The following is a 24,751-nucleotide window of genomic DNA, read 5'->3' on the forward strand; positions in this document are numbered from 1 at the left end:
CTGCACTAATTTGTGCTGAGCACCATTTGGCTCAGATCCCCTGAGGTCCTGTCTCACCTCCCTCTGCAGCGTCACAGCAGTTGCTGAATTGCATATCCCCTGCTTCCCAGCCTTTTCCAAGGGTGCCGAACAAATGGCACGCGAGCTCTGTTTGGCAGCTGCTGTGGCCAGGTGCCTGCAGCTGCCCTCAGCCTTTGTGCAGCCCAAGGTGTTGCTGGTGCCAGGTTTTGCTCCACCTGCCATAGGCACTAAGCCTGCTGACAGCTGGATCCCTGGGCCAAGCGTGGCTGTGAGGGCCCGCTCCCCCTGGAGCTCCTCTGCTAGGGGCTGGTTCTACAGCAGCTTCTGGCGTTCCATGTGTGAGTCCCCAGCTGGTGTGTGCCTGGAGCCCTGTGGCTCTGGTGCCTGAGCGTGTTCAGGCAGGGCTATCCCTGACCGCACTACTGCGTGCTGCTGGATCTAGGCACCACATCTTCCCCAGGGTGGAAGGGAGGGAGAGGAAGCATTGAGAGACAACTCTCACTCTGGGAGCTCCAGTGGGGGGCGTGGGTACCCCTATATGGGGCTGGGGAGTGTCAAGAAAAAGAGTCAGCACCTGTCTGGGAGGTGCACATGAAAAAACAGGTTCCAGCACGCTCCTGTGAGCAGTGCTGCAGGGACTCGGCTAGGATGTGCAACCACCTGGGAGCCATCTCACGACTCCTTCTGCTTCAAGGGGGCCCCACACTGCTGGCATGCTGGCACCTGCAGCTGGGCACTGGGCGGGGAAGCTGTGCCTGCACCCATCCTGTACCACCCCCAGGCTGAGCACCTCCTTCCACAGAGTCCTGAGGAGGCTGTGGCCATCCCCCTTGCCCTGTACCCTGCCCATACAGGAAGACACGGAGCATTATCACAGGTAGCTCTTATAAGTGTTCTTAATTAAGGGGAGGGGTCTCCCAGGTGGCTCTCAGCCATGTCCCCACCCCTTGCTTGGACCCACAGCTGCTTGGAGCTCTCAGCCACCACAGTCCCATCGCTGTAGGCCCCTCAGCCTGTCTTCTTCACGACGTGGATGAAGTAGCAGGGCACATGGGCCTGCCCTGGTGTGTAGGGCTGGAAGTCACCCAGGACAGTGTGCTGGCACTTTCCCTGGAATGCACCTTTCAGCAGAGCTGTGAAGGCCTCCAGTCGGTGCGGGTAGTAGGAGAGCCGAAACTTGCTGCAAGGAGGCAGTGCTGGTGAGGCAGGGGCATAGTGGGGCACAGTGCCAGCCATCCTCCCATACCAGAAGCCACCTCTGCAGCTCTTCTCACCTCAGCTCCGGGTCTGCACCTGCCTCAGTGGGGGGCACCTGCACAGTGTAGTCCAGGGTCACCATGTGTGCCTTGTTGTTTACCAGGAGCACTGAGGTGGTGATGTCCTTGGTCAAGTCACTCTGGGAGATCACAGGAGGACATCTGTGTCTTATGGAGACTCAGTGGCCCCCAGCCTGGGCACAGCCCTGCTGCCTGACCCCCTTGGGGCCATGGGGCTGGGGTAAAGGGGTCTGGGATGGGGCAGGGCCTGCTAGCCACCGACCTGGTAGTAGATGTTCTTGCCGGCTGGCGCGCAGCCCGTGGCCAGGATGTGATCATAGTTGCGGTGGTCAATGACCAGGACACCCCCGGGCCGCACCATGCTGGCAATGTTCCTCAGGGCCAGCTTGTGGTCACTCTGGTCCCCTGGAGAGGAAACTATGGCATCCCCAAGCACTGGCACAGCCTATATGCCCTCATCTTACCCATACACGCACAGATACCTGCCCCTATCACCTACCCCCAGATCTCAGCTTGGAGAACCCACTGCCCCACCCATGGCATGAGCTCAGGCACGTTCTCAGCCTCACTGGAGCAGAGCACGCCATATAGGAAACCTACCACTTGACTTTGTGGCACAAGTCTGGGTGTGCCTCCAGCCTCGTCAGAGCTGTGACATTGATGCACAAACCACCATGACCATGGAACCCAGTGGGTGCACTCATGTCACAGACTGAAGCAATGGGGCCTCAGCTCTCCTCCCTGGAGCAGCACCATGAAACAGCAGCTGCACTGTGTGTAATCCCATCCCACTAATGCCATGAGTTTGGACACGTTCTCAGCTTGCTGGAAGACACTATGCACACATGCATAGGTGCTCCCCCTCCTCTTCCCTGCCCCAACTCACCTTTGAAGTCAGGCAGATGCGCAAAGGAGTTCCCGAGGCAGATGACTGCATCAAACCCATCCCCTGGCTTCTCCAGGTCCTTCTCCAGTGTGAGCCAGTTGGCCTCCTCGATGACTGCAGCACATGGAAAAGGATGAGGACAGGGACACCCATTAGCCTCCCCTGCCTACCAGATACATCCCAGCATCACCCAGCTCTTCCCAGGCCCTTATGGGTGCTGGCTCTGGCCTCTGACCAGCAGCCAGACAGGCAAGGACTATGGCTTGTCTTTGCCGAGCAGCTGGCCCCTGGCAGGTCCCCGCAGCAAGGCCACCCGGCCGGAGGAGTGGCCTGAGCACTGCGAGGGGCCATGGGCAGTGCGCTGGGGAGGAGCGTCAGTGTCTGCAGGCCCCACAGCCCTCGCACCCCATCGGTCGAAGGGCTCCTCCTTGCGCCGCTCCCAGCGCTCCTTCAGCGCGTACTTGAGCATCTTGTCGCTGGCATCGACGCTGGTCACCTGGAATCCCTCCTCGAGTAGCATGATGGAGTCCACCCTGGAGACATGGCTGTCAGAGGGGCCGGGGGCAGCGAGGCCCCGGGTAGCCCCGGGCAGGGGAAGGGAGCGGGGCCTCACCCGGTGCCACAGGCCACGTCGAGGACGGAGCGGCAGCGGTGCTGGCGGAGCAGCGCCAGGAGCCAGCTGCGGTACTCGTCCGTGCGGCCACGGGTGTCCCCGATGTACAGCTGCCACACGCGGGCCGCCCGCCCGTCCGCGTACTGGTCTGGCAGCCCCTCCGCCGCGACTCCCAGCGACCGCGTCCGGTACACGCTGTCCACCATGCCGCCGCCGCCGACCGGGACCCGCACCCCGGCACCGCCGCGGCCCCTCAGCCTCGCTGCGCCGCGCCCCCGCCCCGCCCACGCGCCCCAGCCAATCCCCGCCGAGTCCGCCTCCGCGGCCCCGCCAATCGCCTCTCGCCCCTCCCGCCCAGGCCACGCCCCCTGACCGCGGCCCCGCCCATCAGCGCCGCCCGGCAGCGCTCGCGCCGCTCCCCGACCTTTGCCTCGGCGGGGTGAAGGCCCAGCCCGGCCCGCGGGACTCGCCCGCCCCTCGCCGGCCTTACGGGCCGCAGGCGCAGCAGCGGCGCTGATCCCGCCCCCGGCAGCAGCAGAAGCAGGGCCGGCAGTGGCGGCGGCGACTCTGGGGAAAACGTCTTTATTTACAGTCCCGGCGGCGTGCGAGGAGCCGGCGGCGGGGCAACACACGCGGCCTCCCGGAGCTGGAGCCCCCGGCAGGGATGCGGCAGGGCTGGGTCATCGGCTCTGTGACACCTAATCACGGCGTGGCACCCAGGCTGGCAAGGCGGGGCCAGGAGCTCCGGTCTCCCCCGGCTCACAAGTCCCTTTTCCTTTGGTAGCCCTAGGCACGGCGGGGCGAAACCCCGGAGCAGAAGGCCCCGGGGGCAGGGGCTGCGTGCCTACAGCTCATCAGCTGGGCTGTGGGTGAGCGGAGCCTGCTCCTGGACCCCCTCCAGGGCCTCCCCTGTGTCCGGAAGGCTGGCAGCTCCCTCGCGCTCAACTTTATGGCCCATTTTCTTCTTCTTCCCACTCTTTTTTTTGTTCTGCTTCTCCCCAACGCTTGCCAAATCACCCTTCTTGCCAGTCCACTTCTCTGCCAGGCAGCCTAGGGAAAAGAGGAGAGGGGCAGAGGGCGCTCTGATGGAGAAGCAGGGCTCCCCATGCTTTAGCAAAGCTCCCCGGCCCTCCTGAGCATTCCATGATTATTTCAGCCCCTGGCAGCAGCCAGGACTTACTTGTGTCCTTTCCTTTTAGCACGTGGTTAGCACAGAGAAACTGGGAGAGATCCTCCGTCTGATGGTGCCTGTACCAATCTTCGATGACATCTTCATACTCCTCTACCAGCACATCGCACTAGGGCAGAGAGGAGAGCCCAGCTCCAGACGTGCTGGTGTGGAAGGACCAGGGCCAGACTTCTGCCACAAGTCCTGCCAACATCCTGCTGCCAGCAGCGCACCTTTGGATTCTCTCCCGCCCTCCACTCCAGCCTGCAAGGCCAGCACAGCCACTGAGGACCAATCCCACGGGGCAGGGTACCTGCTTTTTGAGGTCAGCCACCTCGGCGGAGGTCTCATTCCACAGCTCGTAGGGGATGTCCATCACCACCTTGACACCCTTGTGCACCAGATTGTGCAGGGTCTCGAACGTCTCTGACATGCCCTGTGAGGGACGGAGCAGCACTGCTGGGTGAGGCCATGCTCCTCCTGGAGAACTCCCACCCTCTCCTCCCAGTGTCAGCCACACAACTCTGCCCAGCTTTGCAGGAACACAGTAAGACAGATACCTGGGGCCTCAGCGTTACCGGGGGGAGTTCAAATGGCAGTGAGTCCCCCTCTGCAAACCAAACTGGTCCCAAACCCAAGAGGAAGACAGCCCCTGCACTCCACATCTGACTTTGGGGACAGCATGACCTCGCATACCAGGCACTAGCAGGAGATCCAGAGGACGGGAAGAATGAACTTGGTTCATCACTCAGTGAAGGGATGGGTGAGGCACATTTGGGAGCAGGAACCGGAGGAACGGTTCTCACCTTTGCGAATCTGTTACTGCCGCTCCTCTCCTTGTGCAGGTTGTAATCCAGCAGCCGCTTGCAGATGTTCTCTGTAACCTCAATTAACCGGATGTCCCTGCATGGAGAGGAGGAAGGGCTCAGGCTTGGCATGGGCTCTCAGCACTAGCCAGGGCACAGGGTGATCTTCCCAAAGCCTCCGGCTCTGGAGGCAGTGACAGCAGCAGGAGACTCCCATCCCACTCCCACTTACGACTGTGTGTACTTGACAGCAGAGCCCCTCCCATCCAGGAAGCCGTACTTGGTGTCGATCACTTCCTTGGTCTTGCCAGTCTCCTCGAAGGCGGATTTCAGCTCCACGGCTACGTACTTGCACACTGTGGGAAGGAGAGAGCACAAGCAGTTTAGGGGGTGTCACTGTTCTGACAGGCAGCATTACAGAGCACCTGGGACAGCAGCAAGAACCAGCCCCAGGAACTGGGGGCACACAAAAGCTGCTCTGAGCACAAAACACATCTTGGCCATCTAAAGAAATAACCAGGAATAGTTCAGCTGCTTCCACTGGAGAACACTTGAAGCAGGAGCACCCAAACCAATGCTTTGGTGTAAACCAGCTGCTGTGGCACAGGTGGGAAGTCACACAGGCTTAGTTATGCCTGCAGCTTTCCCCCCAAAAAAAACTCTATCTCCCTGCCACAAGCTGCTCTCTTCCTTTCGGAAGAACACAGGATCTTTTCACAGTGGAAATCCCAGTGTGGCTCAGAGCTTCTCCTTGTGATGACGGCAAGTCCCACCTGGTACTTGTTTTGTGCTCTCAGTGCTCTGGGGACTCTGGGGCTGTGCTGGGGACTGAGCAGCTGGCAGGGCTGGGTGACCTGACAAGGTGCTGGCCACGAGCTCCAGCAACAGAACCTGGGGCTCTGCCTGCAGCAGAGACCATATCATCAACAGATTTAGAACACAGCACATGATTGTTCTTATAAAACTAAAAAAAAAAAAAAACCAAAAAAACAAAAAAACAAAAAAAACCCAAAAACCCAAAAACTTTATTTCTTCTGTAAAAAGAGCCCAACAGAGCTATAGAAAGAGACAGCAGGAGAAGTATCTCAGGGGTTTACAAGTGGATGGAAGCCAGGTGTGGTGTGGCCATTCCTCCCCCAAAAATAGGGTCTCAGGAAGCTGAAGAAAGCTTTGTCCAGTGCTGTGGGGTCCTGCTTGTCAGGAGCCACCTCTTCTTTGAGCTCCACTTCAGAAGCAGTGCCAGGCTCCAGCAGGAATGGTCTGTCAGCAATGAACCACTGTCTTCTCCCAGGCAATTATGTGAGTTGAGAGATGCCCCAGGCAGGAAGAGAGCAAGGTAGATTCTCCAGAGCTCCCACGCACATGGTGAGAAGCCCTCTGCCCACCTCCTGCACAATCCTTTCTCTGCTGGCACCAGGGGCTGGAAATGACTGTGACCATTCCTCAGGTGGGACGATTGTTCCTTCCTGCAGACCCTTGGCCTCAAGGATGTCCCACTCCACACCACACCACACCTGCTGCAGTGTCCCCACACATGCCCGGAGTGCTCACTGCTGAGTCCAGTTATCCAGATGTTTCCTGCAGCTTTTGCTGTGCACTGATACAGGTTCCAAGCCTGGGCAGGAAGAGGAGCAGAGTGTGGTCAGTGCTTGCTCTGATGCTTCTCTGAGGTTACGCTGCTGCCACAGCAGAACTCGAACATCAGCATCTCCAGAGCTGCTTTCCCGGCAGGGAAAGCTTTGTAAAGAACTCCCTATTTTTTTTATTTTCTCTTTGCTGTCCAGCTCCACATACGCCTGCACAGCAAAGACAGAGGAAACTGCACCAAGCATCAAATGTCCGTCATGATCTACCCTGGACTGCCTGTGAACCAAAAGGGTACTCAGATAGGAAGCATCACAGAGACCGAACTGTAAGCAGCACACGCGGCCAGTCCCAGCTACGAACCGGCAGGCGATCAAGTGACTGCCAGGAACAGCGGCAACCCCTTGCAGAAGGCGTGCAGAGGGGCAGCCCGTGGGGGCGCAGTCCCGCACCAGCAACCCGCGGCCCGAGCAGACAGCGGGCGGAGGCCGATCGCCCCGGTCCCCGAGGCCCCACTTACCCTCGCACTTGCTGGGCAGTCGCACCCAGTCCGAGTCGTCGCCCCGCGCCAGCGCCGCCGCCATCAGCAGCATCAGCAACGCTGCCCCCGCAGCCGCCGCCATGACTCCGTTTCCGGGGCGCGCTCCCGCCCCGCCACGCCCGGTTACCATGGCGACCCCTCAGCGCCGGCCAAATAGCGGAGGCGCGCGTGACCCGCGTGACCAATCCCCGCCGGCCGCCGCCAGCCAATCGCAGCGGCGCGCGGCCCCCGTGGCTCTGCCCCCGGGCGGTCCCGCCGAGCGCCCACGTGGGAAGGGCGCGCACGTGGCCGCGGCCGCCCCTGGGGTGCCCACACAACCCGCCGGAGTCCCTTCCTGCCTCTGGAATTCTGGAGTTTACCCCCCGAGGTACCTTGGGGCTTTTTCCCTACCTCTGCATAATTTGGGGTCCCTTCCCATCCTCCAGGTAATTCCTGGAGGGATGTGGGGCCTGGCCACCCACAGAGACCTGTTAGCCCCTCTTCCTTGTCCACCCAAAGATTCCCATCCTGTACCTTCCCCAAACAACAGGGTCTCCTCCTTCCTCCATTTGGGGGTCCTCTCTTCAGTCTCCAGAATATTTCCAGTGCCTTTCACACCCCTACACCAAACCAGGGGGACTTACCCTTCGGCATGGGCAGTTGCCCATAGCTCAGCTCTGGGCGAGGAGGATGGACGTGAGGACAGCATCAGAGAGCAAGACCTTCAGCAACACCACACGGACAGCCGCAAGAAGGGCTGCCAAGGCAGGGGCTGGTGACACTGCAATGGAAGGGTGAGGTGATGCCTTCCATAGACACCCCACTGCCCCCATTGTCCTCCCCAGGCCTGCCATGGGGCGATGCTTGGGCAGACTTGGGATCCCAGAGACACCTCTTGTCACCCTCACACTGTCCCTGAGGGTAGGCTGGCTCTGACCCAGTTTCCCTATTCTTCCCACCAAGGTGAAGCTTCCCTCCCTCTTCCCCAGTCCCACAACACTGTGGGAAAACCCATCCCAATCACCACCTAGCCCCAGTCAAGCTACTGCCAGGACTTTCTCCCCAGCAGCTGACATTCCCACCAGGCAGGGGCCAAAGACTCACCAGCTGTGCTACACAGCTCTGCCACCTCCTCGTTGCCTGTGGGATGAAAGAGCAGCTGGGGAGGTGCTGGCAGCCCAGCACCAGGTGCATGGCAGGGCTGGCCACAAACCCCTTCCTGTGATCAGGGACAGCAACGTTTGCCCTAGGACCTCACACCTGCTCCCTGCTGGCCCCAGAGGCACTGCCAACCTTCCTCCTCAGGGGCCACCAGTGCACCCACTAGGTTGGGCAGCAGTAGCTAAGGCAGGCAGAGGGGGTGGCACGGCAGCAGGGTCATACCAGTGATGCGGATGGGGCTGGAGCTGTGGGACGGGGAGGTCCTGTTGGCCCCCACATGGCAGGCAAGTTCCCTCTCGCGTGGGGGATCACTGGAAAGGAGGGAGACGGAGCAGATGGTGCCACCATCCTCCTGGGAGGCCCCATAGGCAAAGGACTGCAGGATGCTACCATTCCCACCGGAGATCCAGACAGCATGGCCAGAGCTGGGAGCCAGGTCGCTCACCACACACACCACCAGCTGCCGGCGCTGCCCAGCCAGCACCATGCTCAGTGGCCGGGTCAGCGTAGGCAGTGGCACAGCTGCCCTGTCAGCTGAGAGAGACAAGGTTTAAGGGCACTGTTTCCCTCACTATCCCACCCAGCACGGCTGCCAAATCGGCAGAGCTCTGTCTTCGCATCCAGGCTGGATGGCAGCCTCTTGGGTCTGTCCTGGGGGTACTCACGGGGCAGGAGCGGGAGCAGAGCAGCAGCCAGCAGCACCCGGAGCGGCTCCATGGCAGCTGCAGCGCATGGGGTGCCAAAGGCTCAGCCCCCACCCGCACCTCCAGCTGCGCCGCCCACCACCGGGGCTACGAGGCTGGCGCAGAGCTCCCCCACCGGTGGTACGGCCCTTTTACGCCTTCCCGGTCGCTGCACTGAGCGAGTCCTGGCCCTGGGGGTGCTGCCGGGTGTGCGGCACCTCTGCGCCTCACCCCCGGGAACACTCCCAGCACCCCCCGCCCGCCAAGCCCCGGGAGCGCCCCTGCCCCAGCACCGCGCTGCCGGGCAGGTGAAGAAGAAACTACGCAAGAAACTTACAGAAGAACTGTGGGCCCGCAGGGTGCAGCTGCAGTCCCGGGGCGGGCAGAGGGGAACAGAGGACACTTAGGACAGGGCGGGGTGGCAGCTGCTGTGCACTTAGGGGAAGCAAACCCCACCCCAGTCCTGCAATATCCATGCTGCACGTGCAGGAGCCAGGCTGGAAATGCCTCTGCTTTATTCTTCTTCAGCCAAACACACCAAAAAAAACCAAACCCCAAATCCCAACACTGCTCGGCTTGGTGACACTGAATGCTTCCAAGACACACCTGGCAGGGGAATTTTGATTACTTGTAGTCAAGGCTGTGGCTTCACAGAGCAGAACTTTGTGACTCTTTATGACCCAAGACACATGTATTGAAATACAGAAAAACAAAACATGTATGATAACTTCAACACAAACGCATCATTAAGGCATACATTTTTCAAAGATTTCTCTTGAAAAAAAAAAAAATTTTAGCAATTTCCAGGATTCATTTCATACTGTTTTATGACCTCTTCATACCTGCGGTTTCAGCCCACACTCAAAGAACCCCGTCACTCTCAACCCAGGAGCTCTAGCGGAGCATCAGTATTGCCTGATTTTTATACACATCTCAATAGCTGGTGATTCTTTAGTAAGTTCAAACAAACCAACAGAGCCATCTTTCCTTGCCCTACACCTTGGCAACCACCCTGTCGCAATACAAAACATCACATTAATCCTGAATTCTTTTGAAGAACCTGAGAACTGACTTAATACCTGAAACTCCGCGACAAGGACAAGACTTGATACGTTCCTTCCTCCCTCTATCACTGTGCCAAGGACCAAGCTACTCCACATTGAGCTTTGTTTTTATGTTCATGGCTGCCAGCTCAGCTACAAAATAGTGGAAGACATGGGGCACAGGGACAACCTCGATGGCATCCACCTTGCTGCAGACGGAGCAGGAATACCTCCTGCTGCTGGTGACAGAGGAGCGGGACAGTTTTTCCAGCACAGGGGAGGTCATGCTGCCGCAGCTCATGCACACATAGGCCATGGAGCCATCAGAGCAGTTGAACAGGCGGTCCTGCAGCAGGAAGGACGTGCCATGGGCCAGCAGAGCGTCCCGCTCCATCTCGCCGAAGCGGATCCCGCCTTCCACATTCCTCCCCTTGACAGGCTGGTTGGTGACAGCGTCTCGGGGTCCCGTGGTCCTCACCTGGAACTTGTCGGAGACCATGTGGCGCAGGCGCTGGTAGTATACCACCCCCACGAAGATCTCTGCCTCCAGCTCCACCCCACTGATGCCACTGTACATCTTCTCTGTCCCAAAGAAGTTGTAACCCGCGCTCGCTAAAGTCTCACCAAAGTATTTCAGAGCAGACTTCTTCTCGGTGAAGGTGAAGGGAGTGGCATCATAGGAGACCCCATGCAGGGCTGCTGACTTCCCTGCCATGCTCTCAATCAACATCCCAATGGTCATGCGGGAGGGAAAGCCATGAGGGTTGAAGAGGATGTCTGGAACCATCCCGTTCTCCGTGAATGGCATGTCCTCGATGGGCCAGAGCTGGCTCAGGATACCTTTCTGTCCATGACGGCTGGCAAATTTGTCTCCAATAGTGGGATTTCGGGGAACCCTCACAGTGATGCAAGCCTTCTTGAACTTCCCAGTGCCACGGTCGTTGCTGCACAACCTAACGTTGTCCACAATGCCCACTTCCTTACTCCTGTGTAGGTAGAGAAACAATTACAGCAAAGGTGTCAGGTTTGCTAATAATTTTCAGTTTCAAAAGGAAAATGAAGCAAAAAATGTAAACCACTTATAAAATGCCTTGGGATGGCTGAGAAACACCACCATTCTTCAAGCTACTACTTGGTAGTGAGGGAACTCAGACTATGTAAAGATTAGGGCAAGGAAGCTATACAAAGGCATTTTGCAAGTGCCCCTCAGGTACCATTTTCAGGTGATCAGGTAATGTGCCACCCATGATCTAAAATAAGGGTCATTTCAACCTGGTTCATCTGTATCACACTTTGTATCTGATAAACTGCATCCCAATGCCATTCCCATTGTGTTAAGGCAGCAGGCCCTCCCCCTATCACCAATAAATTCACACCCTATGGGTGTGAATGATGGGATCCCAAAACAAAACCTGATTCAGCTCTTCAGTAGAGAGGGAAGTTCAGAGCAGAAAGGGAAGGCAAAGTGTGAGCTTTGACAAGTGTCTTGCTCAGGCGTGTGCTCCTTCTCCAAATAAGCCCTCAGCATGATATTCCATGTGCCAAGGGTCTGCTGCAGGCTTAACTGTTATCATGTCCACATACAACCAGCATAGGCAAATCACCAAAAAAATATCCCCCTGGGATAAGCCAGCGCTGCAGCACACACTGGCTTAGAGGAAAGATGTGATACATGCCGAGGAGTCACCTACAGCATGAACTTCATGCTCTCTGTCACACCATGGACACTGCCATGTGAGGAGAAAAGGGAACACTTGCATGGAAAGGGCCAACTGCTCTCCCCACAGGTGACAAGCTGTACTTACGGATAGTACACAGTGAAGGTCTCCCCTGTGTTGAGGTTCATGAAGCTGTAGAAGGGGTCCCCAGGTTGCAGGATAGACCCAACAAAAGGCAGTCCATCAGCATCCAGCTTCTCCCCAACGTTGGGATCACTGGGCTTGATGCCAAATACTAAATTATCGCCTGCCCTGCTGGCTTTAAGGGAAAGGTCAATGCTTTCCACCTTGATAACACTTCCATAAGCAAATCCTCTCTGCCAGGAAGATTTATTTACGATCTGAAAAGGAGAAACAAAAGCCTGTTAAAGACTTGCTGATAACTCTGAAAAAGAAAACATTTACAAAGGTAAGCATCAAATCAAAATGGGAATTTTCTTTTTAAAGCCTTCCAGATTACTATTCCAAAAAGTTCAAGCCTCACATAACCCCAGTATTTTTCAAAGCTGGAAGGCCACTGCCTCAGATAAACGAAGCTCTGCTCTATTCCCAACACCTTCCAGCACTGCCTGCTGTAACAACACAACCACCACGCTGCTGAATCTGCCCAAAAAGTGTGAGGACCAGCAGAGACAGAAAGCAGCACCTTGTCAACTGAGTATCACCCCTGCTCCCAGTGCCCCACATCAAATTCCTTCACGGGACAGCAGGATTTTTTCCTTATGGTGGCTTACCATTGCATCTTCCATGTCATAGCCACTGTAGGAGATGACAGCCACAATGGAGTTGGTGCCAACAGGATAGCTGTCCATCCCGTAATAATCATACATGCTGGGCCTCACCAGAGGGCTCTGGGGGGTGTGCAGGTGGTACAGCTTGTTATCTGAGCGATCCCTGTAGTTGTAAACAGGAAACCCCATGGTCTGCTTTCCTGGAGGGAAGGAAGGAAGCTTGGATTATTTCTCCGTCTATCTTGTTAAGAAAAAAAGCTGGAAATACTTACAAATTTCGAGGGATTATCAATCTTAAACCCCTTGGAAGTTATTAATTGCCCAAAACCCAGCTATAATTTTTCTATGAACCACAATACTCAATTACTTTCACAGCATTTCATAAGAACTACATCTAATTTTGTTTTATTTTCTGCAGATTTGTTTTATTTTCTGCAATTTAAAAATCCCCACTGAGGTTGGTGTGGTGTTTCTGGTTTTGCTTACTTGGGAGATTTTTTTGGTATGTTGTTTTGTTTTGTGGTTTTTGGAGAGGATGTACATGTGTATTCTCCCCAGTGTTTCCCAGAGTGAGGCTCATGTTACACACTTCCAGGCCAAAAAGCATTTGCTTCTGCAGCATCAATATCCTGGCAAGGGAATCAAGTTCTGAACAGTCATATTGCCACTTGCAGGAAAGTATGAGAAAGAGGTACTGTTTTAGGGACACCTTTCTGACAATACTGTCAGAAATTCAATATACTAGAGGTGTTAATGAGGGGTTAATCCCCTTGCCCAGGGTCTTGAAGTGTTGGGCACTACAGCACTTACCCATCTGGCACTGGTACATGTTCCGTGGACTTTGATTGTGGTCAGAGAAGGGAATGAGATTGGCCACCACGCTCAAAATGCTGTGAGGGAAGAGTTCCTGGTGAGTGGTCACTCCAGGCACCACCTCTGACTCCATTGTGGCCACATTCATGAAGATCTGCAAACATCAAATTGGATAGTGCTTGTTCACTTCCTTATTTTAAAGGGAAGGAAACAAAACAAAGATGTCTCTGATGGCTTTCTATTTATTTCAGTTTTAGCTGTGGTTGTTGTCTGCACTGCAGTGTGCTAGCAAGACAAATCAGACAGCTGGTAAACCACCTATCACAGATTAGCTGCAAGGGAAGAAAACCTGAAATACAGAACTGCAATAACATGTCCTCCTTTCTGTCTCTTCTGAGCTCCCAAGTGGATGAGCTCCCCAGCAATCCACTGCTTGGCTGCCCAGGAGCATTTGGCGAACATGATGTAATACAAGATGACATGGAACACTCAGCACAGCAATCCTTCAACTCAAATCCTTACAAAGAGAGCAGACTTGAAGATCTCAAAAAGGTCTCTGCAGTCCAGCTACAACATTTACCAGAAATCAATTTCCAGGAGTGAAAAATCCTCGTCACCTATTCTAGCTCTTCAACATAAGCCTCATCCTTAGCTCCTTTCATATTTTCCAAACTTATTTTTAATGCCAGGCACCTCTGTAACAAGGGAAGATGAAAACCCCACCTGTTCCAGAGTCCCAATCCATTCATTCCTTCCACAGGACAGGTTCCTGACAGGCCGCACCATCCGGCAAGGGCTAGTGAAAATAAACAGCCCAGGATACAGGCTGGGTTTTCCTGTCATTGGGATAAGGACCACTTCTGCCCGTGCAGGAAATCTCTTCTCTTGTGTTATCTGTTGGTGCAAAGAAATAACAATCTAGAAATATCACTGCCTGAGGTTTCTCCTTAGACCCGAGATCACCTCAGGAGGACATGCAGTGGTTTAAATCCTGGTTTTTCCCAAAGCTGCTGATGAGAGATTGCAGGAGATGGTTTTCAAAGGCTTCACGAATTGTTTATCGTTTCTTGTCTCAGGAACTCTTTGCTCGGCTAACAGCGGTTTTCTCTGCCAGGCATCCAGGATGGAACCTGCCTGGTGAAGGCAGGGCTTATCTTATATAGTCTAAATTACGTGCTATATGTTTATGACAATTTTCCAATACAATACAGTCTTGTTAAATGGTCCAGCTCTGACCCCATCCAATCTAAAAGTGCCAGCATGTCACCCAGCATGGATGAGACGGAGAAGAAGGACGAAGAGGTATCCACATTGGCAAAGTCTCCATCTTTGCCACGTGTCCCTTATCACAAACATTCCCAAAAGTCTATTTATCTACGTTCTAACAACCTAATTTACACTTTACTAATTCTTCTGGCTTGTTTCCATTCCCTCTGTGTTGGTAAATTCCCCCAGGGGGGTTTGAATTCAGCGCCTGAGACACCAGGGTCTCACTCAGGGGTCTTTGAGACCCTTGCCAGGGGGGTTTTGAGACCCCCAAGGAGGCCAGGGGTATACCCTGGGCTCCCACATAGAAACACAAACCAAGTTTAACTAAACTGCATCCAACCTGGTCACATAATGAAAATGTTAACCACAGGTGTAGCTATTAATAAAAAGCTACAGAGAAGAGTTATCAGAAGTACTTTTAGAAAAACTTCCACCAAAAAAAAAAGAAACAGAATATGTGTTATCCTACCTTTTTCAAGAAAATGTTATTTCAAAAACTGTAACTTCATAAACCAACAAGTGAAACATATGGATAAAAAAAAAAGGTAACACAAAAGCACACTCCAATACTAACATACAGCCAAAGATAACTTTTTGGGCCAGATTTTACAAAAAAAAAAAAAAAAAAAAAAAACAACAACAAAAAATTGGAAGCCTAAGAAGTTCCAAACATTCCTATTTTTGACTACTGCAAGTTGAGGGTGTTTAGCTAAGAAACATTTCAAACAAGACAACAAACCTTGAAACGGCGGAGGGTTTGTGCAATCTCGGAAGCCAACTCCCGCTCTACCCAGCCCACCATGGAGCCATCCAGCACAACTCTGTAGCACTCTGAGTAAGGCTGACTTGGAGCTGCATCAATGGGGGTGACACCTGTGGGAAGAGGGGGTTGATGGAAGGAATGGCACAAAAAAAGCAAACAAAATAACAGAAGTTATTTCTGCACTTTTCAGTTCACACCAAGAAACTTTCTGAGGCATCAAAAAATTCTTGGCAAAGCCATAGACAATTTCAGTGGAAAATAATAAAAAAAAAATTTACAACTTAGAATGTCATTCCCATCCCCATTTTTCTGACTGAAAACAGGATTCTCATTATTGTAGTAATCACAAGTGAACTGCAGTTCAATTCAAGTAGTTACAAAGTTATTGCTTAGTCCAGTTTCTCAGAGCTGTGAGAAATTCCTTGTGCTTCAGTGAACATCCTCACGCTACAGCACACAACTGAGAGACACTGACATTGAATTTTACAGGCTAATGTGCCTGTACAAGCAATGTATTATTTCCCACTAAGAAGCAGCCCAGTAAGTACAGGTCAATCTTGATTTCACCTTCTCAGCTGAGCAGTGTGCTGCAATGCTGTGGGGAGAGCCTTTCCCAGGCACAGGGCTGCAGGGCAGGGAGGTAAAAAAGGAGAACACCTCACTAAACCATCAGTGAAACATACCCAGGGAACATAACAAAGGTGGAATGTCCATCACAGGCACCATCTCAGTGACGATTTCACATAGAGCTGTCATGTGGTTCATCAGCCCACAGGGCTCTCCATCTGGGGTGTCCACAGGGCACAGGAAGCCCCAGGATTCAGGCAGCAGTTTGCGGACAGTCGTGGTTCTCATCTGGGAAAATGCCGCCCCTCTGTGTATGCAGCGGAAGTGGGACAGGTAGCGGATGAAATTCAGCTTGTCCCCCACCACACAGAGACCACTGGCCTGCAACATGCCCAGCCCTAGGGGAAAAAAGTGACATTTGTGTCAGGGCCTCATCCAGCTTTAACAAACACAGGATGATGGTACAAGACAGTTTCTTGTTTTTAACTGACAACCCCTAAAGATGTTCACACTGGATCCCAATAAGGGAGGTGCCTGTGCACAGGCAACTCAGTGACCTGTAAGAGACCTAGAGACTTTAAATTTCAAGCTATTCCTTAAAATCTAGTTTCTTTCGCAAACATCTGGAAGTAATTACAAGTGAAGTGACTTTTAAGTTTTTAATCTGATTTCATTTTCTAGTGGCCACTCCACTACAACACTGATACTGTCATACTGATACTTCAGAGAAGCATCAGATAAATCTGAATATACATCAGCAAACCAGCTTCTCTCCATTTAAGCTCACATGACGAATGGGGCAGTTCTGATAAAAAATGTCCCTTCCCTGACTTACACTGCACCTTCTAAGAAGAAATAATCTTTGGGAAAGCAAATCAAATTATGGTCACTGTTTTGGACAATGGTAAATCTAATTTCAATTATTCACTTGGGTAGAGGCTCTGCTTTCATAACTAACTTGCTCTATACCATGCACAATGTCTATGTTTGGGCATAAATCTTGCCTTTTTCCTCAGCTATTCCTTTCTTCAAAATCCTTTTAGCAATTCAGTTACAGTGTATGATGTCTGCCTACGAGCTTTCAGTTAAGAGCTTAATTTTATGTTGTTCTTCCTTCTGTTTTACAGGAAAAAAAAAAAGGCATCTTAAGGCTTTAGATTTACCTGTTTTAGACCGCAGATTACCAGTTGCAAGCAGATACTCAAATGGCTTGGTAAAGTCTGGTGCCAGGCTGAATGCCTTCACCAGGCTGTCTGTATTCAGGCTGATATCTGCCTTTTCTGCTCTTTTCTCCAGAACAAACCTAACAGATTGCAGCCAGGTTTCAAGCCTCTCCTACGGTTTAAAAGCGAGAGATGTAAAACTAAAACAGGACAGGAAAGGCTCAAATTAGAACATTAGCTCTAATCTAGCACATTGGCTGCACATGCTACAGAACTCCTCTGAAACTAGCAAGATGGACAACTTTGGAAAATGTCAGTTTTCCATACTTATTTCCAACACTGACTACATTCTATCAAGATGCTGGTGGTATATGCCAACACAGAACTAAAAGGAGAACACCCATCCAACAGCTTGGCAATCACCTCCACCCAGAATGGTGATGAGTCTGGCAAATGAAGTACAATAACAGAATTTCATAAAGCACAGACAAAACCCAAAGCAGAAACTGCACCTATAATCTAACAAGGATAACTCTGCATACAGTGTACACTGTGTCTACTATATGCTTTAGACTATTTAGGATTTTAGGATTCAAAAAAAGAGGCTGATAACTCACACCCATGCTGATCTGACAGCAAGGGCTAGGCAGGAAAGCAACCTTTTCTGGTTCCTGGTAGCTCCTTTATACAGCACTAAAATGCTTCCCCAAGTTCATTTTCAAACCAAACCAGTAGTACAGAATTTTTTACAGTTTTTCCATTATAAAATTCTACAGAAAATTCTGGCTAAAGGGGAAAAGAAAGATAAAATAATTATGTAATAGCTCAGGGAATTATTTTATTTAGGGATGAGAACTACTATTCCACAGTGAATTCTACAGGACAGTCAAGCTGTTGAACATGACTACTCTCCTCCCAGCATCCTAAAATGAGTTATCCCTATAAACTGAATTGAAATAGATTAATAGTAAGTTACCTGTTTAAGTTAGAAGAATGTTACCAACTTTCTGACCCATAAAGAAGTTTGAAGATGTGGGAGCCATGACCTTACCTTTAAGAACATAAGGAAAAGCTGTCCTGGGGTAAGCACTTCATGATTCATGAGACTGTCTGGATTATCCTCCATGCACTCCCCTTTAGCAAAAGCATAGAGCTTCTGGGTCATCATACAGAGCAGGTAGAACTTTTCAGTTCTATTGGTCAGGTGAATGCAGATACAATTGCTGAAGGAAGAAAAAGAGGAAGGGCAACCACTATGATCTCTTCATGCTAGCTTCGTGTTTCTCCTAAATAACTGAAAACCTTTTTTTTTTTTTTTTTTTTTTTAATTAAAATGCCTAACAATGCAAGTAGAAGTAAACTAAAAAATATTTCTCTTGGCACTGTCAGTGTCGTGCCACAGAAACTCTAAATATCTACTGTTATCAAGTCATGTATAGAAAACTGTGGGGTGAGCAACAGTCTAGCACAAAAAAATAAAAAAACCCCAAAAAACCAAACCAGCAAAACCTAATTCCTAAAGCTGGAAGAAGAGCAAACATCTACTTTACTACAAAAATGGTTTTTTTAGTTGAATGCCTGCCACACTGACAGTCTCAAAGCCAATTATTTCACTGATTTCTAACTCACTTCATGAAAGGAGATGATTTTAAAGCATCTCTTTTCTGCCATTTTAAAAGATGAAAATTATTCAGAGTTGACAGAGATTGCGCGAAACTGAGAATATACTGCAGTATTTCTGTTCAACAAATGGATCCTCAAGCAGTTCACAGAGCTAGCTTTAACCTTCCAGCCTTTGTGTTTTTCATCAATGACATCACAAAAATCCCATATAAATAAAAACTGTCACCCTCTTGTGAAACTGTTTAGGGAATACTTGTGTCTATCCATTAAAATGCATATCATCATAATACCCTCACGTATGCCTATAAATTCAACACAGTGACACTGGATCACACCCTGATACAGACCTCAGAATGAAATCTGCAGCCTGTTCATTGCTGTACCACTCAGGCAGGTTGAGTTTCACTCTGAAGCTCTTTCCCAGGTAATCCAGGACGTTTTGCTGTGTCAAACAGCCAGCATCCACCACTGCTCTCAGCATCTCAGTAACACAGTTCCCAAAAAAGGTGTCATCTTCCCTTCCTTTCACCAGCTCTTCAAAAACCTGGTAGTCTGGGAAATTAACTAATGCCTGAGAGACAGAAGTTTATCAGATCAGAAAAATAAGGACATAACAATGTCTGTCTACAAAATACAGCTAAAGAACTAAGGCACCCCATGAAACGCCCTTCCACAATGAAAACCGCAAAAAGATGCTAAGAGAGTAATGCAGGGTATTTTCATACAGAGATAATGATCTCCACCCAGACCATTCATTAGAAAAACCCTAGAAAACCATGAGAGGGTGACTCTCCCCACATCTCTTGTCCCTGCAGACACTTCCTCTGCTGCAGACTGAGTGTCTGATTACAGTGTTACAGTTTGGGTGACCTTTCTCCAATCAGAATAAAAGGCTAACTAAAAATAATCCAGGTGTAATTAGCTTCTTATTACTTAAAATAAAAATCTTTTGCAAAACTTTTGTATTTCCTCAATACAGAAAGCATAAGCATTCATTGCTTACCTTCAGAGCAAATCCCAAGGGGAGGAAGAACAACTCTTTGTGAAAAATGAAATTCACCATGACACAGCCATTTTCTAAGTAGTGAAGGTTCATGTTTATTGCAGTATGCTCATCCTTGACACAGTGCATCACAACCCCTGCAAAAATCACAACATCAGCATGAGCTGCACAAAACCAAGTGGCTGCATCGCTGTGCCATGTCCGAGGAGATGTGAGACAATCCATGAGATAAACTTTGGTACTTGATGGCCGAGAACATGAGGCAGATTATCACTTCAGTGTCACTGTGCCACTTCAAATAAACACACCAGCTCAACTCAGCTCTTAGCTAAAAAGGCTGTGACAGCCAGCACATTTGCTGAGAGGCTTGGAAGATGCAGAAAGTTTTCAAAGAAAGACACAGGCCTCAACTATCTTGTTTGTAACCTCTGGCTGTAGGACAGAGTAACACCCAAGTACTGTTGCTAACTGCACTCTTATCTCTGTGTTTGGGTGGCAGTGCTGCCACAGTGTTTCCTGGTCCTGCCCCACACTATCCACTGCTGGACGAAATTAAATAAAACAAAAAAAGGACCATGTAATCTGGCACTGAAATAAACTAGTGTGGAACTACAGCGTGTGCACCACAGTCCAGTCAAATCAGCAACTGGCAACACCTGAGTTTAAAATGCAATTTAACATTTTTTCTGGCTTTATTCAATTTTACACCGGTTTTGCTGAGTACACATGACAAAGGGAAGGTGCAGCCATCAACCTTTAGAGTTTGCTCTGCTTCACGGACATTAAATCTGCCACCATGAAGTATGGACAAAAATCAGTGAAATTAGTTCAGTGGATTACACTGAAGGCAGGGTTTTAGTTACACCTTCCACAGAACAAATTGTGGTAAGTACTGCAATGCCTGCAATAAAATCTCCTCACTTCCCATGGGTAGCTCAGACAGCTCCCACAAGGTAAGTCCCTGCTTCTTGCTTGTACCATTCAAGGTCATGTATTTACCCTTCATTCTTATGTGTAGCAAAAAATATTAACGTTACACAAGAACTGTAACAAAACAAACTACCAAAATTCAGCTGGTCACTGGTGGTGACAGATGGTCATTCCTGTTTGTCCTCAAGCAGTTGCTACTAGGATGCTACAGGAAGCTGCTGAGCTTACCATACTCTGTGAAACCAGGGCCTCTGTTTTTCCACTTTTGTCTTGTCATTGCAAGAGGGAAGTTTCGCCTAGGCATAATCAACATCCTGATTACTTTTTCTAAACCATTGATTATAAAGTAGCCTCCCATTTCCTGGCAGGAGAAGAAAAATAATTTTAATATACTTAGAAACTCAGAACTGGCATTGTGAGTAAAAGAAAAAATGCCTGTATTATACACGAAAACCAAACATTTAATGGGAAATAACAAGACATGATTCAGCACTGCTTTTGGAAAGGCTGCACTCCTTAGCAGGGATTTATGAAGTCTAAATATAGCAGAGTGCAAGCAAAAGGATGCCTGTTCCACAATTTAGAGGAAAAAAACTTTTGTGATCAATGGAACATCTCTAAAGAGCTGACATTAACTTTTCAAGATAAGTGCCCTGAAGTTCTCATTTTGAGTTTATAAACCAGAGGGATTTTCAGAGCAAAAGATCTGTCTGGTCACATATCAGCTTACTTTTCTGATTTTCTTTCATAGTTTGCTCTCTCCTTTTTTGTGAGTTCAAAATGCAGTGCTAAGTAACTCTGTATTCAATTATGGACAGCTAACACACTACTGGGGAGACAGGGAAGAAGCTGCAGAAGACAAATGGGAACAGAAATGTCTCTTTCCATGCCTGTTCTCCAAATCTTCCTCTCTGCAGAGGCCCCTTCACAGCACTCTCAGTTGCTGTGTAGCAGCTGAGCAGTTCTATACCAAAACTGTAGGTACTGACAACAAACAGATGCCTCTTTTGAAGAACAGCCATGGCTACAAACTTCTCAAGCTGCTTCACCAAGCCCCCATAAACATAAACCTGTTTTCAAGAGAAAATGGGAAGTCAAACTTGAAACAAAGGTTCAAGGTCTGCAAAGAGAAGCTGATCTGACAGACTGCTCAGGTAAAACACAGACTTTCCTGACCCTCAAAATTGCCTTACCTCTTCCTCCTCATGGTGCTGCAGAAGGTCTTGTGGAGAAAAACCGCAGAGGTTGCACAGTTTGGACTTCACCATGATTGGAATGTACCCTAAGGGCTGTTTGATAGTTCCTTGTGGCATGTCATTCACTGACCAGCTGATGTCAGCCTAAAATGATACAAAACCAACAGTAAGCAAGTTAAGTTGTGCCCTTTTAGCATTTACTGCTATATTAACCACAAGCAGTTGAACAGGCTCGTATCACTGTAAAATGGTAGTAATAATAATAAAAAAGAGCAAGTAGATACATACATAAAGATTTACACTTTGGGGAACAGTCAACATAGGCTTACAGAAGAAATCATACAAATCTAGAGTTAGATAAAGAAGCTGCTGGGTGAGTGAACAAGGTTGGTCTGGACTCCTTTGCTTTTCACCCTTCAACAAAGCAGCCTAAATAAGAAAAGGCATCCACATGAAACGAAACCTCAGAAGGTAACAGTTTGGAGTAGAAGCAGAGAACAAGCGTCCACTGAAAAGACAGCCACACTGCAGGCCTGATGAAATCTGTCCTTTCTTCACTTAGCAAGCTCATGAGTGATCTGAAAAGCAAGAAAGAAAAGCATGCAGGAAAGAAAATTTATTAACAAGTTCAGCCAGTGGGTCTGCAGGAAGACCGTGGGAGCAAAGAATCCCAACTTTACATGCAGAACGATGGGCTTTGAAAGAGTGTCTGTCCTGCAGGAAAGAGACATTTGCACTACAATACAAGAACATGGGTTCAACACCTGGCAGCAGCTAAAATGAGTAAACTGAGTCTCAGAAATTACTGGAAAAGTGAAGGGAAATACTACTGTGCCCCTTCAAACCCGCAGGGCAGCCGTACACAGGGACTGCTGCAGTCTGGAGCTGCTCAGCAGACTGGGGCTCACATCTTACCATGGGGCAGTGGGAACTGAGGGAGGGATATGGTTCTAAAGCAGCACGGTGGAAATGGAATGATTACTGACTGTTTTCTGCTGTGCATGGTCAGGGAATGGGAGAGGTTAGACTGTCCCAGCACAAGGCACGGCCTTCTCACACAAGACACAGCAAACTGTTCTAACTGCTCCAAACAGTAAAAAAATAATTAAACAGCAGACAATGGGAGGGGGAAAAAAAAGAGATGGGAAATAAATTAGGTAAGAAAAATAAAATCGGCTCCAGCTCAGGAAAATCTTAAGATCCACCAACAATACAGCTGTAAACAGTCTGCACTCTCCTACTTTCACTTTCAGGTAAGAAACTTAGAGTGCACTTAAGAGTAGCTTTTATCACAGTAAGGTGTGCAGCTTTAAAAAAACTTTAAAAAACAACCACAAACAAGAAAACAAGCAAAAATCTGAAATTCCAAGCAAGGATTCCCTTGCACCAGGTGCCTCACATAAGCAATCAGCTCAGACACAACTACACCATTTTAATAGAAAACAGCAATGTGCAATCCTTTCACACTGCAAAAGAAAATATTTGCTGGGGATGCTTCAACTCTAGGCAAATTTCAAAGAACTTCAGGAAAACAGGAGAGATTTACAGCTCTGGACTTCTGTACGGGAGCAATACTGATTTGAAACCTGGATTCCTGCAGAAACAAGGTTTGGATGATGCGGCTCTCTGGGACGACACAGGTCTCCATCCAAGGTCTTCCAAGACCTGGCTGGCTGCTTACAGGGAGAAACGTGACACGGGAGAGAAGGGCAGCGGGGCCGGGATCACGACAAGCGGGAAAAAACAGCGAGGGCACACATTATCAATACCGCAGAGCTGCTGGGCAGTGCTCCGTGACACCGGTGAGACGGGAAGGGACCACAGCACAGGGCTCGGCCGGGACAGGAACACGCGTGAGCGGGGACAGGGACACACGTGAGCAGTGAGACGGACAAGCGTGTGGAGAGCTCGGCCAGGACAGTGACACGCGTGAGCGGGGGCAGGACACGCAAGTGGAGAGTTCGGCCGCGACAGGGACACGCGTGTAGAGAGCTCGGCCGGGACAGGGACACGCGTGTGGAGAACTCGGCCGGGACAGGGACACGCGTGTGGAGAGCTCGGCCGGGACAGGGACACGCGTGTGGAGAACTCGGCCGGGACAGGGACACGCGTGTGGAGAACTCGGCCGGGACAGGGACACGCGTGTGGAGAGCTCGGCCGGGACAGGGACACGCGTGTGGAGAACTCGGCCGGGACAGGGACACGCGTGTGGAGAACTCGGCCGGGACAGGGACACGCGTGTAGAGAGCTCGGCCGGGACAGGGACACGCGTGTGGAGAACTCGGCCGGGACAGGGACACGCGTGTGGAGAACTCGGCCGGGACAGGGACACGCGTGTGGAGAACTCGGCCGGGACAGGGACACGTGTGTGGAGAGCTCGGCCAGGACAGGGACACGCGTGTGGAGAGCTCGGCCGGGACACGGACACGTGTGTGGAGAGCTCGGCCGGGACAGGGACACGCGTGAGCGGGGCGGGCGCGGGCACTCACAGTGATCCTGCCGCGATAGGTGCTGCGCAGCCCCCGGCACTCAGCCGGGAACACCCTCCTCTCCTGGCACACCGTCCCGGCCGGCACGGCGGGAGGGGCGATGGACACCCCGACCAGCGTCAGCGCCAGCCGCGCGTCCTTCAGCGCGAACTCCACCGGGGGCACATCCTGCAACGGCACCGGGTCAGCGCGGAGGGAGCGGGGGAGGGCCTGGCCCCGCGCCCCTCGCCCCGCACACCTGCACGGCGCGATAGACGCCCTCGCTGACGGCGTAGTTGAAGGACTCGATGTGGGCGCTGGTGAGGTCGCGCTGGGTCGTGCCGCGCCGCGGCGGCCGCAGGCGGTGCGGATCCTGGCGCGGCTCCGCGCCGGTGCCCGCCATGCTCCGCGCTCCTCCTCACGGCAAGCGGCGCGTGAGCAGAGAGACCGCCTCGTGCACGGCTCGCACCGCCTCCCGCCCCTCCCCGCGCACGCGCGCCGCGCCCCAGCACCGCCCACCCCGCGCGCGCACCACCTCCCACCCTGCCCCGCGCGCGCACGCCGCCTCCCGGGCCACGTCCTGGATCCCTGCGGCCGCTCCTGTCCCCAAACCCCGCCCTGCAGCTCCGTCCACGCAGAGCTGCGCTCCTCCCGACACGCACTCCCACCTCCCGCTGGCCCCGTGCAACCGCGTCACCCGTGTCCCTCCCCCCGTCCAGCCACGTGCGCCGCAGGAACTGGAGCC

General features: G+C 51.4%; 4 protein-coding genes across 7 annotated transcripts; all 4 read right to left on the bottom strand.

Annotated features, from left to right (window-relative positions):
* Positions 1-899: 899 nt before the first annotated feature.
* On the bottom strand, positions 900-3,071 carry GNMT (glycine N-methyltransferase). 4 transcript variants are annotated; one of them, XM_056487636.1, is made up of 6 exons: positions 2,798-3,071; positions 2,590-2,717; positions 2,185-2,298; positions 1,561-1,703; positions 1,296-1,417; positions 900-1,201 (listed from the first exon to the last, which is right to left on the bottom strand). In XM_056487636.1, exons 1-6 carry the CDS (start codon positions 3,001-3,003, stop codon positions 1,030-1,032), a joined length of 885 nt encoding a protein of 294 aa, XP_056343611.1. In that variant the 5' UTR covers positions 3,004-3,071; the 3' UTR covers positions 900-1,029. The 4 variants fall into 4 exon arrangements, with proteins under 4 accessions (XP_056343611.1, XP_056343613.1, XP_056343610.1 ...); XM_056487638.1 differs by having other exon boundaries at positions 900-1,217; positions 2,798-3,070; XM_056487635.1 differs by having other exon boundaries at positions 1,561-1,715; positions 2,798-3,068.
* A 292-nt stretch (positions 3,072-3,363) lies between these two features.
* Positions 3,364-7,050, bottom strand: CNPY3 (canopy FGF signaling regulator 3). Its single transcript, XM_056487640.1, has 6 exons — positions 6,876-7,050; positions 5,004-5,127; positions 4,772-4,868; positions 4,279-4,401; positions 3,978-4,095; positions 3,364-3,847 (listed from the first exon to the last, which is right to left on the bottom strand). The coding sequence occupies exons 1-6, from the start codon at positions 7,024-7,026 to the stop codon at positions 3,642-3,644; spliced, it is 819 nt and encodes a 272-aa protein (XP_056343615.1). The 5' UTR covers positions 7,027-7,050; the 3' UTR covers positions 3,364-3,641.
* On the bottom strand, positions 7,042-8,753 carry PTCRA (pre T cell antigen receptor alpha). Its single transcript, XM_056487641.1, has 4 exons — positions 8,702-8,753; positions 8,259-8,570; positions 7,980-8,015; positions 7,042-7,656 (listed from the first exon to the last, which is right to left on the bottom strand). The coding sequence occupies exons 1-4, from the start codon at positions 8,751-8,753 to the stop codon at positions 7,547-7,549; spliced, it is 510 nt and encodes a 169-aa protein (XP_056343616.1). The 3' UTR covers positions 7,042-7,546.
* A 459-nt stretch (positions 8,754-9,212) lies between these two features.
* POLR1B (RNA polymerase I subunit B) lies at positions 9,213-24,445 on the bottom strand. Its single transcript, XM_056487642.1, has 15 exons — positions 24,266-24,445; positions 24,028-24,195; positions 21,536-21,682; positions 20,571-20,703; positions 19,413-19,549; positions 18,757-18,980; positions 17,838-18,009; positions 16,787-16,958; positions 15,740-16,021; positions 15,033-15,166; positions 13,748-13,918; positions 13,022-13,178; positions 12,215-12,411; positions 11,568-11,821; positions 9,213-10,748 (listed from the first exon to the last, which is right to left on the bottom strand). Exons 1-15 carry the CDS (start codon positions 24,407-24,409, stop codon positions 9,869-9,871), a joined length of 3,372 nt encoding a protein of 1,123 aa, XP_056343617.1. The 5' UTR covers positions 24,410-24,445; the 3' UTR covers positions 9,213-9,868.
* Positions 24,446-24,751: the final 306 nt, after the last annotated feature.

Source organism: Oenanthe melanoleuca, chromosome 3, assembly GCF_029582105.1.
Source record: "Oenanthe melanoleuca isolate GR-GAL-2019-014 chromosome 3, OMel1.0, whole genome shotgun sequence".
NCBI lineage: Eukaryota > Metazoa > Chordata > Aves > Passeriformes > Muscicapidae > Oenanthe > Oenanthe melanoleuca.

What these genes read in the sequence shown, in the direction of transcription:
- CNPY3 (XM_056487640.1), bottom strand. Translation starts at nt 7,026, where the DNA reads ATGGTAACCGGGCGTGGCGGGGCGGGAGCGCGCCCCGGAAACGGAGTC. An exon ending in ACTGCCCAGCAAGTGCGAGG is followed by an intron (nt 5,128 to 6,875) that starts GTAAGTGGGGCC and finishes TCCTTCCCACAG; the next exon opens with TGTGCAAGTACGTAGCCGTG. An exon ending in GCTGTCAAGTACACACAGTC is followed by an intron (nt 4,869 to 5,003) that starts GTAAGTGGGAGT and finishes CTCTCCATGCAG; the next exon opens with GGACATCCGGTTAATTGAGG.
- GNMT (XM_056487635.1), bottom strand. Translation starts at nt 3,003, where the DNA reads ATGGTGGACAGCGTGTACCGGACGCGGTCGCTGGGAGTCGCGGCGGAG. An exon ending in GCAAGAACATCTACTACCAG is followed by an intron (nt 1,418 to 1,560) that starts GTCGGTGGCTAG and finishes GTGATCTCCCAG; the next exon opens with AGTGACTTGACCAAGGACAT. An exon ending in GGTGCAGACCCGGAGCTGAG is followed by an intron (nt 1,202 to 1,295) that starts GTGAGAAGAGCT and finishes GCCTCCTTGCAG; the next exon opens with CAAGTTTCGGCTCTCCTACT.
- POLR1B (XM_056487642.1), bottom strand. Translation starts at nt 24,409, where the DNA reads ATGGCGGGCACCGGCGCGGAGCCGCGCCAGGATCCGCACCGCCTGCGG. An exon ending in CCCTGGTTTCACAGAGTATG is followed by an intron (nt 19,550 to 20,570) that starts GTAAGCTCAGCA and finishes TGATTTTTGCAG; the next exon opens with GGGTTGTGATGCACTGTGTC. An exon ending in GCTGCAGATTTCATTCTGAG is followed by an intron (nt 18,010 to 18,756) that starts GTCTGTATCAGG and finishes TTCTTCCTTCAG; the next exon opens with CAATTGTATCTGCATTCACC.
- PTCRA (XM_056487641.1), bottom strand. Translation starts at nt 8,753, where the DNA reads ATGGAGCCGCTCCGGGTGCTGCTGGCTGCTGCTCTGCTCCCGCTCCTG. An exon ending in CAGCCCCATCCGCATCACTG is followed by an intron (nt 8,016 to 8,258) that starts GTATGACCCTGC and finishes TTCATCCCACAG; the next exon opens with GCAACGAGGAGGTGGCAGAG. An exon ending in AGAGCTGTGTAGCACAGCTG is followed by an intron (nt 7,657 to 7,979) that starts GTGAGTCTTTGG and finishes CTTCCATTGCAG; the next exon opens with TGTCACCAGCCCCTGCCTTG.